The 15,755-nt window shown below is 42.2% G+C and overlaps 2 protein-coding genes across 3 annotated transcripts; both read right to left on the minus strand.

Annotated features, from left to right (window-relative positions):
* Positions 1 to 702: 702 nt before the first annotated feature.
* On the minus strand, positions 703 to 11,024 carry elmod3 (ELMO/CED-12 domain containing 3). Of its 2 annotated transcripts, XM_071521111.1 has the most exons (13): positions 10,973 to 11,024; positions 9,184 to 10,025; positions 8,285 to 8,356; positions 8,065 to 8,139; positions 7,907 to 7,976; positions 7,466 to 7,528; positions 7,248 to 7,336; positions 6,610 to 6,733; positions 6,373 to 6,495; positions 5,904 to 6,034; positions 5,517 to 5,593; positions 4,908 to 5,035; positions 703 to 4,396 (listed from the first exon to the last, which is right to left on the minus strand). In XM_071521111.1, exons 2-13 carry the CDS (start codon positions 9,283 to 9,285, stop codon positions 4,146 to 4,148), a joined length of 1,305 nt encoding a protein of 434 aa, XP_071377212.1. In that variant the 5' UTR covers positions 9,286 to 10,025; positions 10,973 to 11,024; the 3' UTR covers positions 703 to 4,145. The 2 variants fall into 2 exon arrangements, with proteins under 2 accessions (XP_071377212.1, XP_071377213.1); XM_071521112.1 differs by lacking the exons at positions 9,184 to 10,025; positions 10,973 to 11,024 and adding an exon at positions 8,735 to 8,836.
* A 2,308-nt stretch (positions 11,025 to 13,332) lies between these two features.
* Positions 13,333 to 15,511, minus strand: star (steroidogenic acute regulatory protein). The gene is made up of 7 exons (XM_071521110.1): positions 15,448 to 15,511; positions 15,021 to 15,128; positions 14,632 to 14,762; positions 14,245 to 14,403; positions 13,906 to 14,090; positions 13,602 to 13,695; positions 13,333 to 13,452 (listed from the first exon to the last, which is right to left on the minus strand). The coding sequence occupies exons 1-7, from the start codon at positions 15,509 to 15,511 to the stop codon at positions 13,333 to 13,335; spliced, it is 861 nt and encodes a 286-aa protein (XP_071377211.1).
* Between the last annotated feature and the right edge of the window lie 244 nt (positions 15,512 to 15,755).

Below are 15,755 nucleotides of genomic sequence, written 5' to 3' on the forward strand. Positions count from 1 at the left end.
TGTTTATGAAAGATGAATTGCAGACTCAGAGGTGCAGACACTGTGGCTGGGGGTATAAACAGTGTCTATACAGTGGGCCAGTATTAGTGCTCTGCCCTAACACTGCTGTGCTAAGACAACTCAAGAGGTTCATTTGCAAAAAGAATTCAAAGGGAGCTTAGTGCTGTGTTGTTACATGACTCCAAGACTGCTGGCCTAAAGGCTACAGGGTTTAAATTCCACTGGAATTGTTAAAAAAAAATCACCGTAGCGAAAGCTACTTATACTTTTTACTGCCTAATAGTTTGAAGTCAATTGTATTATGTAAAACCAACAGCTTTAGCTTTTGCCTATCCTTAGTCAGACTAGATTATCCTGATTCACTGATGTCTATGAAGGAATTTTACAGTATCAGAAGTCATATCACAAGTCATATACAGGCCATCCTGCATATAGCACCTGTAGACTATAATGTGCATGCTCACAGCTTTGGCCATTTTCACTGAGGAACTGTCAAAGTGTGCTCTCTAGTGGCTGAACTACAGAAAAGCTACACTAGAGGCCCACTACAAATCACTGCAGCACAGGAAGACCTTTGTCAAACTGCTAATGAAGTCCAAAGAACGAAGTGTTCCACAGTAACATAGCTGAAGACCGATGCAATTAGGCATTATAAGAGGAAGTCACACAGGAGTCAAAATAGACATGCTTTTTTAAATGGCATTTATTTAGCTTTCTCCATACAATACATTTAATGTACAACAGCACATATTCTGAAATAACTCTCATTATAAAATAGGGCTTCTACAATCAAGGTACAGTCATAAAATGCTCTGAGGGACAAGACAACAGCAACAGTAAAACACCTTCATATAAAGCGCAGGATATTGAGAGAAGTGATTGTATTTGCCGAGCTACTGTAGGAAGCAGAACTTTTGACCACTCCTCGTAGAGCATCCGACATCCTGCATGGACCCGTTTTTCTCTTGGTTCTGGTTTCACAACTGAAGAGGTTCCAAACAATGATAAACGCATAAGAATATGATCTTTTACAATTGGTGAAAATATAACTTTTGGTAATATGAGAGAATAAATCAGGCCTTGTCTGGATACTGAATATACCTATATATACCAAGGTCAAAGCGTATACAGTATTATGACTGCTAATCAAGACGTAATACAGTAGCCTATATTCTTACAATCATATATTGAACAGGATTTCTTTTGCTTGTGACTGTAGCTGTAAAGACTGGGTTGTTTTGAGTGTTTTCCTGACATCAAACACTTAAACACTGCAAAAGTATACTGTACTATCACTGAAGCCACAAGAAAACCAGCTTATATCAACATGGTAAACATCAGCCAATTATAGAGATTGTTCAAAAGGATCTTTCTTTAAAATCTGCAGACGTGAATCGGAGCATGTGTGGGCCTCTATAGTGTCTATAAATGTGTTTTTAATAGTATACACATAACATTGACCAGCTTGTGTGTTAGTTTGCTATTATGCAGTGCTTCAGGTGTTGAATATACATTATATAACGTCCAATTTGTATGAGAAAAGGCCTAGGTACAACGAAACATAAAAAGATACAGTCCGAGTAGAATACAACTGAGAGGCCATAGGTCGTCTCGAACAAACATCAGGAGAGAGAAAGGAGAGATTTGTCTCAAGTCTTGAGGTAAGCAATGTGTTTCAGTATAATGCCCTACTGACAATCATACAGTTACAATCATTAATTCTCTATATACAAACTTCCTGATTCACATACACTGTACTGCTCCTCGGATACAAATTTAATAAAACTAAATGTGAGATCACATCCATGATGCAATTTAGGGTGAGAAGGGGATTCTGACTTCATGAAGCCTGTTTTACAAGGTGGGCAATAATGAGCATTATGGCTATTGAAGATGGCCTGTTTTCTCCCCTTGCAAACATCATACATACTATCAACATTCTACAACAGTGCAAATTTTGGCAAAATTACATCAGCTCACTTTTGAAAAGTGGGTAAAGGTGGAGAATAGAGATGGCAGTAAATAATAATCTGTGTCGGTGTGGAAATTGTAAGATTGCAAGCCTGTATATTTATATACATCCACTAGGCCTGTGTTTGTATTGTAAATTTAGGGGTTCAAATCAACTGTTTTAGGGGTACTGCTTCACATGAATGGAGGAAGTCTTGTGGCACGGTGGCTCAAATGAAAGAAAAAAAGGGAAGTGAGGACCAACCAGCATTCGACCCCACATGGCTCTGCTGGATCTAGGCACCGTTTTTGCTGTTACCTTCTTAGAAGACAAGGTCGAGCTCAATAACCTGCGAAGCCAATCCCATGTCTCTCCAAAACATCCCTTCAACAGTTGCACCGCCTAAATGTGTGTCTACTGAAAGAGGCTGAATGCAAGTATGAAATGAATGTGCTATAGTAGTAACAGTTTGCGCACTCACTGACACTACAGACTGTAACTGAGACATGACATCAACAAGCTTTACGAAGAGGAGGAGGCTATAGGATGCTACAGTACTAGTGCTACCTGAACATGCTACAGATTGAGACTACACTGATGGGAGACGGTTTCACATCGGCACAAAGCAGGAACCAGCTTTGCTGAGAAGTTCACCACCCGAGGCCACAGAGCCGCTGAAGCCAGATTTGTCCAGGACTAACAATCGGTTTTTAAAACAAGCAAACAAAACGATGTGCTGTTTGTTTTAGAATAAGTCTTCCTTTTCCCTCAAAAATTCAATGTACCATTTTTAAAATGAAAAAGTACCTTCTTTGCAGCTTGATGGAGCAAGTACTTAGTAAAGCTGGCTTATTGTGTGCAGAGGAAAACACCCCATCTGTAGTCAGTTCCTGCCATACAACACACATACACACACGTTCATACGCATACATCCGCTTGCACACGCGCACAAACCCTGAAGTTAGGAACGATTTCTATCGTCACACAGCACTATCGTTTTGATTATCATTGAGTGAGAGCTGGGATTGCATACTGTACCATACATCTCCTAGGAGAGGCACCCTTCATCAATATCAGCTCATTCATTTCACCACACATACACACACACAAGCCCGCACACTGTAATTATCTTTTAACTGGTCAAAAAAATTACAATCACATGCTCTATAACGGAATGTATAGAAAGCTCATACCAGACCTTTGACTTTAGCTGGGACAAAGCCAAGCACACAGACTCTGTTATGAAACATCTACTTGGCTTCAACCACAAACAGTTGAAGAGCTTTCACAAGTCAGAGGATATTCAGACGTTCTGGTGGAGAAACGGTGCGAGAAATGCTTCTCACCGTCACTCTGCCATCAGTTTAATAACAAAGTTCTGAAGTGCTTTTATACATAACTATGCAGTTATGACAGCTGTCCCTTCGGAAAGGACTAAAATAGCTATTTTTAAATTATTTAAAATATATTCCCCCATATAAAGTGGGAGCTCTGGACCTAGTCTATCAGACCCCCAGGGAATAGCCCATGAGCCATGAGCGTACCAGAACACAAGTTACTGGAGCCAACAAACACCTGGCTGTACCTCCACACATTTGGGACTGGGTAAACTTTGAGAACATGTCCTCTTGTGTATCTATCTATCACATGTGGCGTGCACACTTCATACGTACTCTAACAGAGAATGCAAAGCAACTAGACCTGTTGAAGCCAGTTGCATTCTACGCCTATTGTGTAATATGTTTGAAAACAGTATCTGCTGAGAAATCCTTGGGACACAAATGTGCATATTATGGCCTTCTAGGCAGGTATAATATGACCACAGGAATTTGGCAGCTATTGATTTGGCTGCTAAATCCACAGAAAAGTGCAATCATTCACTTTCTTATTGTTTTGTGACATCTTGTATTTCTGGCCTGCATCCGTTCTTTGTATGTGACTGTTCTCTGTTTGAAAAAACAAAACAAAGCATAACTTAGTGAGAGACCCCAGTCTTAATCAAAGTGCAGCACCCCAGCATTGGTGGAGGGAGAACAAGGGTTTGAATGGGTTCAGATAGCAGGTCCTAGGTCGGGCCTAGTGGGGTCCTCATTCTAGCTCTTTGAGAGTAAACCTCTCACACATACACTAACAGACATATTCACGGACATGATCGCACGCACGCACGCACACACACACACACACTCTGTCTAGCTTAGATGAGTCTGGCCTCTCCCTCCATGTCTGGCGGTAGATCACACACTCCTGTGAAGTGCATCTCCTTTCCCTTGCTTCCCTGTCCCATCCCAGCTCTGGCCCCTCGTTCTCCCAGGCTGGGTGAGGGTTGTTGGGCTTGGGGGTCCGGTGACGCCCCCCGGGGGACTCCACCCGACCGCCTCTCTTTCAGGAAGACCTCTAGTCGACGTAGCATCTGCTTGGGGTTCTTTTTGGCAAAAAGCTCCACTTCTGGAAGGTTAGAAAACACAACAACAGAACTCAACAGTGGGACTCACGCCGAGATCTCACTTTTTTATGTATTTGTGTTGCTGCAAATCGTGCGCATAGTTCTGCACACAATCCTGTAGCTCAAATGTTTTGAGATGAAACTGATTAGACATGATTATCAGTTGTTTTCATTGCAACTCTGATTCACTGACAAAAATGTTTTCATTATGAAAACTTCACTGAGAGCTAACAAAAAACAGGAAAACAACATTTGTTTTAGTTTATGCATGCATTATCAAAGCATAAGCAGAAAGAAATCCAACACCTGCATGCAACACCTTCATCACAACGCAATGCAGCTGCAACAGAATAATGCAGCGGTAACAGACTCTCTTATTGGAAATGAATGACTTTCCATCGGAGAGCAATGGATTCACCACATTAAGGGTGATCCCAGCCTGACACTACTAGAAGGAAGACAGGCAAGATTTCAGAGTGACCGGTCAGCAATAAAATAAGGCATTGTCTTTACCTTTGAGTACAAAGCCGGAGTCAGAAATGGTCTTCTGTTGGGTCTTCCACAGTTGGTACAGGTGCAGATACGTGGCAACGTAGAACTCATTCAACATGCCAACCACCTGCTGACGACGATTACACTCCCTGGTAAAACCACAGACAGAGCGCAGTGTGGTTGGTGTAAAGAGGCAGGTATTAGGGCTGCATAACTACTAATAATAAAAAATAAAAAAAAGACTTCAATTTCCAAATCGCAAGAAGCTGCATTTATTTTATCGGAGTGGTGGGAGCTGAGGACTACTAACATGGTATTCTGGTGCTGAGCCCAATTTCTGGCCTATAAATTAAATGCACATTATAAAAAAAACATTAATTGCATTCAAACACAATATTAAGCGACAATTACTAAAAATGTTTCTTGTTTGCTGAAAACCTAAAAAAACCTGTCTCTATACTGTATTGCAATTTATATTGCAATTTATATTTGTATTGCAATTTATATTGCAATATTCAGCAAAATAATCGCAACATGATTGTCAATATCACACTGCCCTACAAGGTATTATACTGTGTGAGATAGAGTGGCAGCAGGCAACAGAAATACTACAGAGGATTAGTGACTCACTTGGACAAGGCCTCCTCTCTGAGCACTTGCAGGGCGATACGGGTCATGTTGATTGACATCACGCTGAATGGAAAGTTCTGCAACAAGTGAACATACACATAAGAACCATACTTGCACATGCTAAGAGGCCAAGTCTTGAAACATGCTGATTTGTAGCTGACTTTATGGGAGGGTTTCAGTGTCTTGCTCAAGGACACTTCAGCAGGCCACACTGAAGAAAAGTCTCACTACACCACCCTGCCCCCCATTTTGAGCACGCTGACATTCCTATTGCCCTTGAGTATTTCCACAAGTCTCCACCTGGTCTATTCTAAGAAATATACCATACCCTTTGTTCGAAGCATGAGTGTTTGCATGTTTGAGTGTCTTTACATGACCTGGTGATACCTGTGTAGGGTGTTGTGATAACTTGTAGATGTCTCTAGCCAGTGGTAGAGTCTCTGGGTCCATCACAAAATAGAGAGTATGCATCAGTCCCAGGAAGCCAGTACCACGCAGGTCAGTGGCTGGGTCTGTACCTACAGAAAACACAAACACAGACACATCAACACACAGTCATAGTGTTTCAGCAGTGTTTTACTCAGGTAGTTGTTACAGCAGGAATAATTATCCATACTACAATGACAGCACATAGGCTTCAGACCCATTTCATTAGTTTTATATCTTCAGTGTTTCTTTAGACCAACATTAAATACATGAGAGGGAACATGTATCACTTCAAACAAGCAGTAACTAGCAATAGCAATTCATTTCATATTGAAAATCTTGGTAGGCACAATGTAATATGAGCTGATCAACTTCAACAAAACGTCCACAGATTGAGGCCTAAACCAGTACATTTGTGAAGGTGTCTGACCCTGAAAGCCGATGTTCTCCCAGTGCGTCCCGTAGCGGGGACAGTCCAGCCTGCTGCCCATCAGCCTCTTATAGATGGTCTGGAGGACACGCATGTGGACTGTCTGGCTGTTGTCTAGAGAGCCTACAGGAAGCACACACATGCAAAGGGGAAAATCAGTGATTTGTTGGAAACACTCGTGGGTTTTACACCTGGAAGACGATTACGCAAACAGGCTCAGCCAGCACACATGCTCACATTGTGCGATGGCGAAGACCAGATCCCTCTCCTCCAGAAGTTCTCTGTGCAGGCGCGGTGGTCCAAACAGGAAGTGTGTGATAGCGGCCAGACCCGTCCTGCGAATGGTTGGCTGGATGTTCTTCTACAGAGGGGGAAAAAAAGAGGACAAAAAATGAATTGCTCTTTTCAAAAATCGAATAAAAGCCAAGAATGTATGTAATTATGAGACAAATCCATGTGTAAATGCACACATGCGCACATATGGAACATCTTTCCCTTCTCATGTATTTTTTATGCGATGGTTTCCTGTAGAATTTGCAGATGTGGGTGGTGGAGGTTTCATTTTAGTTCTGGGACCCAGGGTGGCTCATCGGACCATTCCAGGATAGGTACCAGTAGGTGTTGCAGTTTAAGAATGGCTCTTATTATTTATCTTATTATTTATTTATATCATAATATGTGGATAATTGTGCTATAATCGCAATTTGAATCATTCTATTTTTGGCCTGGGTGAGCAACAGGGGCAGATGATGCATATTCATTGTATTTAAATTATCTGTGGGGGCGATTTTCCTGCTGTGGAAGGCCACCACAGATAAAGGCAACACTGGATAGAAATCTTTCCCTCTCTCATCCACACATGCAGCATGCCTTACCAGCAAATCCCCAAGGTCTGTGGTCTGGAAGTACTGCAGGGCTTCATTGAAGGAGATGAGTGGGGTTGGGCTGGAGTCCTCAGTGAGAGCTAGGGGATATGCCACATCAATTATTTCCAGCCAGGCAAGTGCGGTACAAAGTTCAACTGAAACACATTACATTCAACAGAATCATCACCTCCTAGATAAAAAGAGACAAACTATGACCTGTATCTCACCTGGTTGGACAATCTCCAGAGCCTCCCACTCCTCTCTGGCCTTCTCCAACTCTGAATTCTCCTCTGTAGAGAGAAAACACAAAGGTAAGCTAATGAAAACCCACTAATTCAACCAACGCTCTCACATGTTCTCTCACACACACACAAACCTCACCGGCTACAACACAGACAGGGGTTGAGAATCCACTCAGCCAAGCGGCCATGGTGCCACGGCCAGCTCCCACCAAGTTCATTCTCAGTCGTAAACCCTTCCTGTCTAATAGACCTGCATCATCCAGAGTGGCACAGGGACCCTCTGCTTCCTCCTAGCCAGCAACCTACACGTCCTGAGGGACGTTTTACCTGCTAAGGCTGCCTGGTATCTAGGATACACTGATATATTCCTGTGGGACGAAGAGTGTGAGACAAAAGAGAGATTGTGCGTGTTTATGTGTGTGTTACCTGCAGGCTTAGGCTGCTCCCCTCCTGCTGCCAGGGTCTGCAGAAGACCATTCTGCTTCAGTGCTGAAATCTGTACAATTACCACACAAGGGGTTACCTTAAATACATGGAGGACCGTGTAGGGTGAAGCAGAGATACAGAAAATGAAAATGACTCACCGGCAGAGATCTGAGTGGTGCACTACCGTTGGTGTGGTCTTTGACATTGTGACCGATAATCAGTCCATTCATGACCTGAGAAGAAGCAAACACAGACTCTTTATAGATAAAAGGCTGGCTGGGCAAAAGACAATTGGAATGGATGAAAGAAAGAAAAATAATGTTATATTGAAATCTCATATCAGTGAATACTCCAACTGTGATTGTTAGCTGTACTCACAGGTTTATGGTTGGAGTGGCCATTGGTGATCTCCTCTAATGGTTTACATTCATGGGACAAACCATTCAGGCCCTAAGAGGAGGGCAGCAACACAGAACAGATGCTTACGACATGTACACAATATAAAAAATACTGCAGGCTTAACTGCTCTGAGAAAGGTGATTCTTGTCCACTGCATGGCTAGAAAATCCAATACTAACTTGCGCAAAAAAATGCAGTACAACTAATCAGCTGATGTCTAGGACAGATCTAGGAAGTTGCATTCACTTCACTTTATCTTGTGTCCCATTATTAACCTTCCTTTGTAGGTAGATTTAAGCATTGTGCACTGGGTAAATTAGGGATGCACTTCTTTTCAGAAAGATGTCCCATCCCCATTATCTCTACATTCAATGTAGCAGGGGACATACTTATCCAATTGTCTAATCATATCAAAAAAAAGGAACATACCAGGATAGAGACCAGGGAGCAAGGGGTAATGTTATGGCTAGAAACCAAGCTGGGGATAAGGGAAATGCCCTGTCAGCTGGCACCATAGCAACATGCCAAGCAAGCCAGACAGGAGATTACTGCTAAAGGAGAGGGAGGGAATTGTTTACCTTAAGCTCCAAGTTAAACAAGTGTGACAGAACTGCTTAAACACATGAGCTCTTAATTGTTTAACATGAAACAACAGTACATAAATGGACGGGACATTTATCCAAGGACTGAGTGGGTGTAATCAATATGGCTACAGTATACAGTACCTTAGCGCCTGCTTTCATTTTGTTGACCAACATAGCAGGTGTCAGCTACAGCTACTGTACTATCTCATTATGCCAAGCTGCTGTAAACCCAAACATCGGACTCAGACTAAATCATTGAAAACTTGGAGGCCACCTAAGGTGAAAGAGTATTACCTCAGTGTGTGGTGTGACACCAATGTCTTCTTCCATTGCATATGTGTGTGTTGCTTGGCGAGCGTGTTCCTGATCCTGCCCTCTAAAGGCTTTTGAGGTCATGGACCGGAGTGGGCTGCAGAGCTGATGCTTGGACCACCATTGTTCTTGTAGTGTAGCTTTTGTAGTGACTGCAAATTTCTGTGCTCCAAATGTCCAAAGTCACCAGGTTGATTTCACTAAGTTGTGATACTGGCGATAGATATTATCCAAGTCATGCGCATCATATTCTTCAAGCACAGCCTCTTTTTTTCTGTGAAAAAGTAGTAGGTCCAGGTTTTTCAGGCAAATAATGCGTGATTTTGATGGCAGCCTGGCTTTATTAGTTACTCCAAAGTCTACCCTTCTGCATCCGAGTGTGTACGCTGGGTGGAATGTGCAGGTATTGGTCTACCAGAGCTGACTGGAGGACTGGAGGCTATCTGTCAATATATAAGTTTCCTGGAAACCTCCCTCCTTCCTCTCCTCCACAGATCTGCTTGGCCAGTGGGTTTTCTCATCAGCCCCATCAGAGGTGCACAGAAGCTGGATAATGACATTGCTTGTCAGGGCTTGGCTCTCCCTGTCCAAGACACTTCATTACTTTGGCACTTAAGAGGAATCCAAGAAGCACCCAGGTACCAATATAGTGTTGCAGTTCAATTTACTTGCACTAAAGTTGTGTTAGGTCTTCAGCCTCACATGAAACAGCACACATCCAATGTCAGAACTGTCCGTTTCCAGTAAAATATGGGTCATGGATAAGGTCCTTTTATGGCCAGAGTCCTCAGTAGGGGTTGTCATATGTCCAAATTATCTGAAAACTAGAACAAGAAAACAATAACTCCACAAAATCTCTCAATACATAACCTACCTGTTAATCAATTTTATATTCATGAGCAACATTTTGAGGCATTATACTCAGATCCAATATTACCTACAGCTGGGTGGGGATTCACAATTTGAATACAATAACTGTGGACTGCAGTGTGGGAACAAAATACCAGAAAAATAAAATCAGAATCGTTTCCAAAAATTTCCATCTAAGTTACATTACCGCAAAATGTTGCCCCTGTATTATGGCCTTGCTTTGTGATTATTTTGGCAGGCAACATTATCCTAGATTAAGCTTAAAAAATGCTTCTGTTAACGTCTTTTGTTAAATGTATGCATTTAAGCATTGCATAATAGCTACAAGCGCAGTGTCTTCACAAAATCACAACAAATAAATAAGTAAGTTACAGCTTTGACAAGTGACAGTTGCCTACTGTACCCGCTTTGACAGCCAGCTATGTAACGTCAGCTAACGTTAACCGTTAGCAGGCTGGCTCTCAGCCACCACTGTCCTGACGTTAATCAGTACAGTAACGCTGTTAGCAACCTAGCTAGCAATATTTCAGCTAGCAACCCAGCAGGCACAAAGACGTATCTATTGCTCCAGCTCACATTCTGAACGCAACGCTTGCATATGCAAGCCGACAAAAATGTGAGATAAATAGTTAAATGATTCAGGTTATAAATGTAAATTGCAAGTAAGGAGTTCAGATCTGTCATAAGAAAAGCCAGTTGTCAAGCTAACTAACGGGCTAGCTGTAGCTCTATTGCACTGTATCTGGGATGGAATCTGTTCCACAGTCCGACAGCACTACACGAATAAACTCCAGCTTCATAACATGCTTTGTGTATAAGATATGTTAAATATGCTACAAAAACATTGCGTGCAGCGGCTTGTCCCGACCATATTATGCAATATGAATTATTTTGAAACTACCTCAGTTTTTGATTCTTTCTCCCTCCAATCTCAGCTTCCCTTCCCCCGTCCAGTGGCCACGGTAATTTCAAGTGCATCTTGGGAATTGTGGTTTCCTGCCTGGCTCTAGGTTCATTACGTCATTGCGCTCTTTAGGCTCAGAGAGCAGGGAGGCTGTATGCTTAGGCTGACCTCCTTTTCTATCTATTGATTCCTTCAACACACATAGATACTCTCTTCTTTATTTAAAAATACAGTAGCTTTCTACATAAGCTCATGATTTCTCTTTCTCTTTGTTTGACTCAAATCATAGATATGCATGCCATAGGAAATAACAGGCCTTTGACATAACTCCTCCAGAAAGCTTTGACAATCTTTGTAACTGTGGGTGAGCTGAGCTAGAGTGGTGTGCTGGGAGAATGGTGTTCCCCATAAAGTGCAAGGATTTTCCTGCAGTTCTCCCTGACACAGAACAAAAGATGATGTTTGGAGGTGAATTGCAGTCAAGGCCATACAGAATGGATACTGGATATATAACATCATTTAACCAAGGCTGTCATCAGTGCCAAGGATTCAGCAAGACTGCCAGATTGGTTTGTTTTGTCCACTCAGTCTTATTACTCAGCTGAGTTTGATAAATTTATCCTCTCCTACTTACAACGTTCTTGTACTTCTCTCATTACACAAATAATGGAACAAGGTCTAAGTGGCTAAGAGTCTCTTCACATCTGCTTGTGTTCAGATTTGAGGGATTTCAAGCAGATGTCAATTATTACCCTCTGGAACATTCTTTCAAGCAACAATATTAATTTTTCGTAACACAAGCCAACCCTCTGAACTATTCCGCCGAGGTTTACGTTTTCAGAATGAACTGGATTCATGCAAAACCAAACCAGGCATTTGTTATGGGCTTGAATTCTCAAAAAAGGGGAAAAAGTGAAAAAAAAACCCACAGTTAACAGGTTACTTCCTGTTTCAACTGAGAAATTTCCTTCATCCCTTAGTGGTATAACTTACATAATTCTTAAGTAATGCTAGTGAAGATTTCTCTCACTTGCCAGCAGCCAACGTAAACACGTCTGACAGAATATGAGCCCTCTATCCTTCAAGTAAAGAAACCCTTGCCCTTGCACTGCATCCAAGAAAATGAACAGTTACAAAACATTGTGGATCAATTAAATTTATACAGAATAGGAAAATGTTACACGGCTGGCAATAATGGAGGACAGACTTCCCGTTTGGGATGAAATCAACTGTTACTAGATCTTGGGGAATGTGCTGCTGGCTCCCACCGAACTGTTAGCTGCTGGTCTCCTCACACGTCTGAATGGCCAAACACCTGCTCACTCTGGCAAAGTGTCCGCCTTAAACCCATCAAGGAACAGCAAGACATTTTTATGAACTCCATTTTTCATGCTTTCGAAAAGACCCTTTGAATTCCCCCGTCTCCTCCCTGTTGAAGTGGAATATTTATGCAATCGCTGTAAGGACTCCAAAATGCGCTTCCAGTTTTCAGTTTTTGCTATGGGGTTGGAATTTCTGTTGTTTTTCAAATTTTATGTGAGCTATTCAGTATTTTATGCATTGATTACCTTAGTCTTTTTAGTTAGACCTGATCATTAAAATGCTTTTATGATCTATTTGATTAAGTTCACATGCATCAGGAAAGGACAAAGGAATAATTTTCCTAACTGCCTTTCCTGCTTCTCCATTAGTGTAATAAATGCACAAAAGACCATAAATATCAATGACGTTGCAATCATTTATTCACTCGACAGTCATTCTTACCCAATGTAATGCATTGGCATTGTTACAATAAATAAAATATTGAAATAAAAGTGCAATTTCACAATGAAGGGAGGGACAATAAGTAGAGTGTTATCACAAAGACACAATGTGCCATGTATCACAGGCCTTACTGCTTATACAGGCTCAGTGCAGCTGCTGTGGTATAGAATAGTGCAGAGTGTTAACAACAACCAAGGCATGTCGATGTGTGAGATCGATGTCACTGCTCTACTGTGGCTTCCTCTGCACTCTTTATCTCCTTGTCTTCATCTAGACTGATTCATAGAGCCTGGATACGAGTCAGGTGTCTGAATGAATGATGCCAAGTCTCACCACAGATTCACCTATCTAGTTTTTTTCCATACATGAGGGGAAGATAAAAGCATCTTTGACATATGTAATATAATAAGGCTGTGCTCAAATATTTCTAAGACGGTCCTAATATCTCAGACAAGCATCATCTTCATGTGATCTTCTCAATCTCCTCCGGGTTTTCTCATTTTTTTCCGTAGTTGTTTGCAGATTCATCGGATTTTGGCTGAGCTTCTGCCGCTGTTGTGCACACACAGCCAAGTCTCAAGGAGCATGTTGTGTCAGCAGGCGTGAGCCATCTCCACAGAAACATTATTAGCCATCCTTTGCCTGAGGTGGTTGGCAAAGTCCACCTGCGTCTGAGACAGCACTTTGTTTATGATAGTCTTTGGGATCCAGCCCTGCGCAAGACAGAGAAAGACAATGATCGATTGGCCCACATATTGTTTAGATTTTTACTATTAGTGACTGTCAATATAATTGAATGGATTACAGTGCTACTTAATGAGGTTATTGTGACACAGAACGTGCAGGGTGGTTAGATATATACCTTAAGATCTATATTTAGTAGCCAGGTGAACTTTGTCTTGTTTGGGTCTTCAGCAGAGGGCTTCATAACTATACAGGTGGGCCCATTCTCCGCTCTGGAAACAATCAACAACAATCAGTGTAAAGCAGCCATTTTGATTGAATCATATATCCATCCATTATCCATCCATCCATCCATCCATCCATCCATGACGCACAACTTACTGAAATGGTGTGATCGCTCTGTATCCATCCATCTCTAAGTTCACACACTCTTTACATAAATGCATGCATATTATGATGATAAGATCTATGACCTGACCCACCTGACCACGCCCCTCTGTTCGGGCATTTCTGGGTGCTGAGTGGACATTCCAGCCAGAAAGCAGGTGGAGCCCCGGCGCTTCACACAGCGGACACTGACAAAGTCCCGCGGCCCCACCACGTTGCCGGGTGTCTCTGCAGATACCTCGTGGGTAACCATCGTGTCCTCGCCAATCTTTTGAAGGATCTGGAGGACAGAGGATTGGATAAATGCTTTGTATTTGTATATGGAACAACACAAAGTTTCTTATTGTAACAGTGAATTTAAATACCAGAATCCATACAGGTCTTCCGAGGAAATGATCCCTATTCGTATGCCAGTGGCTGGTGTTGCCTCTCACCTTAACCTGTTTGACGTTCGGGTTCCACTCCCCCATCTGCTCCATGTTGCCCACCAGCTCTCCATACAGACTGTCAGGATGCTGCTCCAGCATCACCTCCAGCTTGAACACCTTCCCAATGTCAGGCAGCATCTTACTCAGGACTTTGTCACCATTTGCCTAAGGGGTGCAAGTAAAGAGGTACTGGAAGTATTTATTTATTTTCTTTCATATTTTAAATAATATACAGCAGATAAAACCACACTTTATTTACACCAGAATTGCAATATCTGGATCATGAGATCTGTAATCTCCCTTGCAGAATAGCAGCAACTCTAATTTTTTTTGGATGTTTTCTTGCTTTAGTCAACCATTATTCAATTCTGTGTGTCCCGTCTTGATACTCACAGCTACAGTCTCAGTGGTCCAGCCGTCCTGTTCGCTGAGGATGCTGATAGCCTTCTGCAGCGCGTCCTCGCCTTGCTTCACATAGGACATCTCCTCCTCGCTGTACCCCTCCTCCTCGTCGATCCGGGAGCCTTGAAGTAAAGAGGCGAGTACCACAATCATGTTTGTGTATTTCTGGGATAAATAACTCTCAAGGGCCAAAATAACATTGGCTTATCTGTCTACTTCTCATCTAAAATCTCCAACATTATGCAGTTTTCAACGATCTTGTCAGTTCTGTTATTTATATAATTCCAAAACAGCGATATCTCTTCCTATCTGGTTGACCCAAATAATGGTCTGTATTAACAAGATACTTTCAGCCTGTTTGAGGGAGAGTAAGGACTCACTGAGAAGGGAGCTTCGGCGGCGGACCTGGCTGATCCAGTTACTGGGGCCCGGGCCTGCCAGTCTGTTCAGCTCATGGTGAATGGCCACCAGAGCATTCTTCCTCAAACCTGGGAGATGGAGAAAATAAAGCACACAGTTACTACAAACCTGAACCCAATGATGATAACACATTCATCAAAGATTCGCCAAGATACTGCACATATTATAAAACATGTGCACACACTAACTCATGCACTAAGCAAGGAAATCACAGGGGAACTAATAGTTTTTGGGGGGCATTTCATTCCCTCATATAGCTTTCAGTTTGTGCAGCTATCCTAACCCTGAGCAGGTTCCATCCAATGCTTGTCTGAATTCAGTGACTTCAGTGAGGAGATATACATTTTTTCAACATAAAGCAAACAGTGAGAAAACTGGGTCACTCACCTGTCATGTTCCTCATGTGCCGGTAGGAGATGCCAGCGCATAATTTGAAGGTTGCAGGCAGCATTTTCTGTCAAAAGAGTTTCTGCAGCTTTCAGAGAAATAGAAAATTGTAAAGAAAAAAACTCCAAATGGAACGCTAAGGTAGAAGATATGACTGAGTTGTAAAATTCTTGTAAAAAGAAATAGAGGTATAGTGGAGAGTTCTGTAGAGAAGGACTTAGGTTTCTGTCTGAAGAAGCCTGAGTGTGTCTCTATATATAAGAGTGCTACCCACAAGGCCGCGGTGCTATCATCACGTAGATAAACAC

The sequence above is a fragment of the Centroberyx affinis genome, unplaced genomic scaffold, assembly GCF_046629955.1.
Source record: "Centroberyx affinis isolate AG114_WGS23_722 - 3 ecotype Tasmania unplaced genomic scaffold, CSIRO-AGI_Caff_v1 ptg000859l_1, whole genome shotgun sequence".
Classification (NCBI taxonomy): domain Eukaryota; kingdom Metazoa; phylum Chordata; class Actinopteri; order Beryciformes; family Berycidae; genus Centroberyx; species Centroberyx affinis.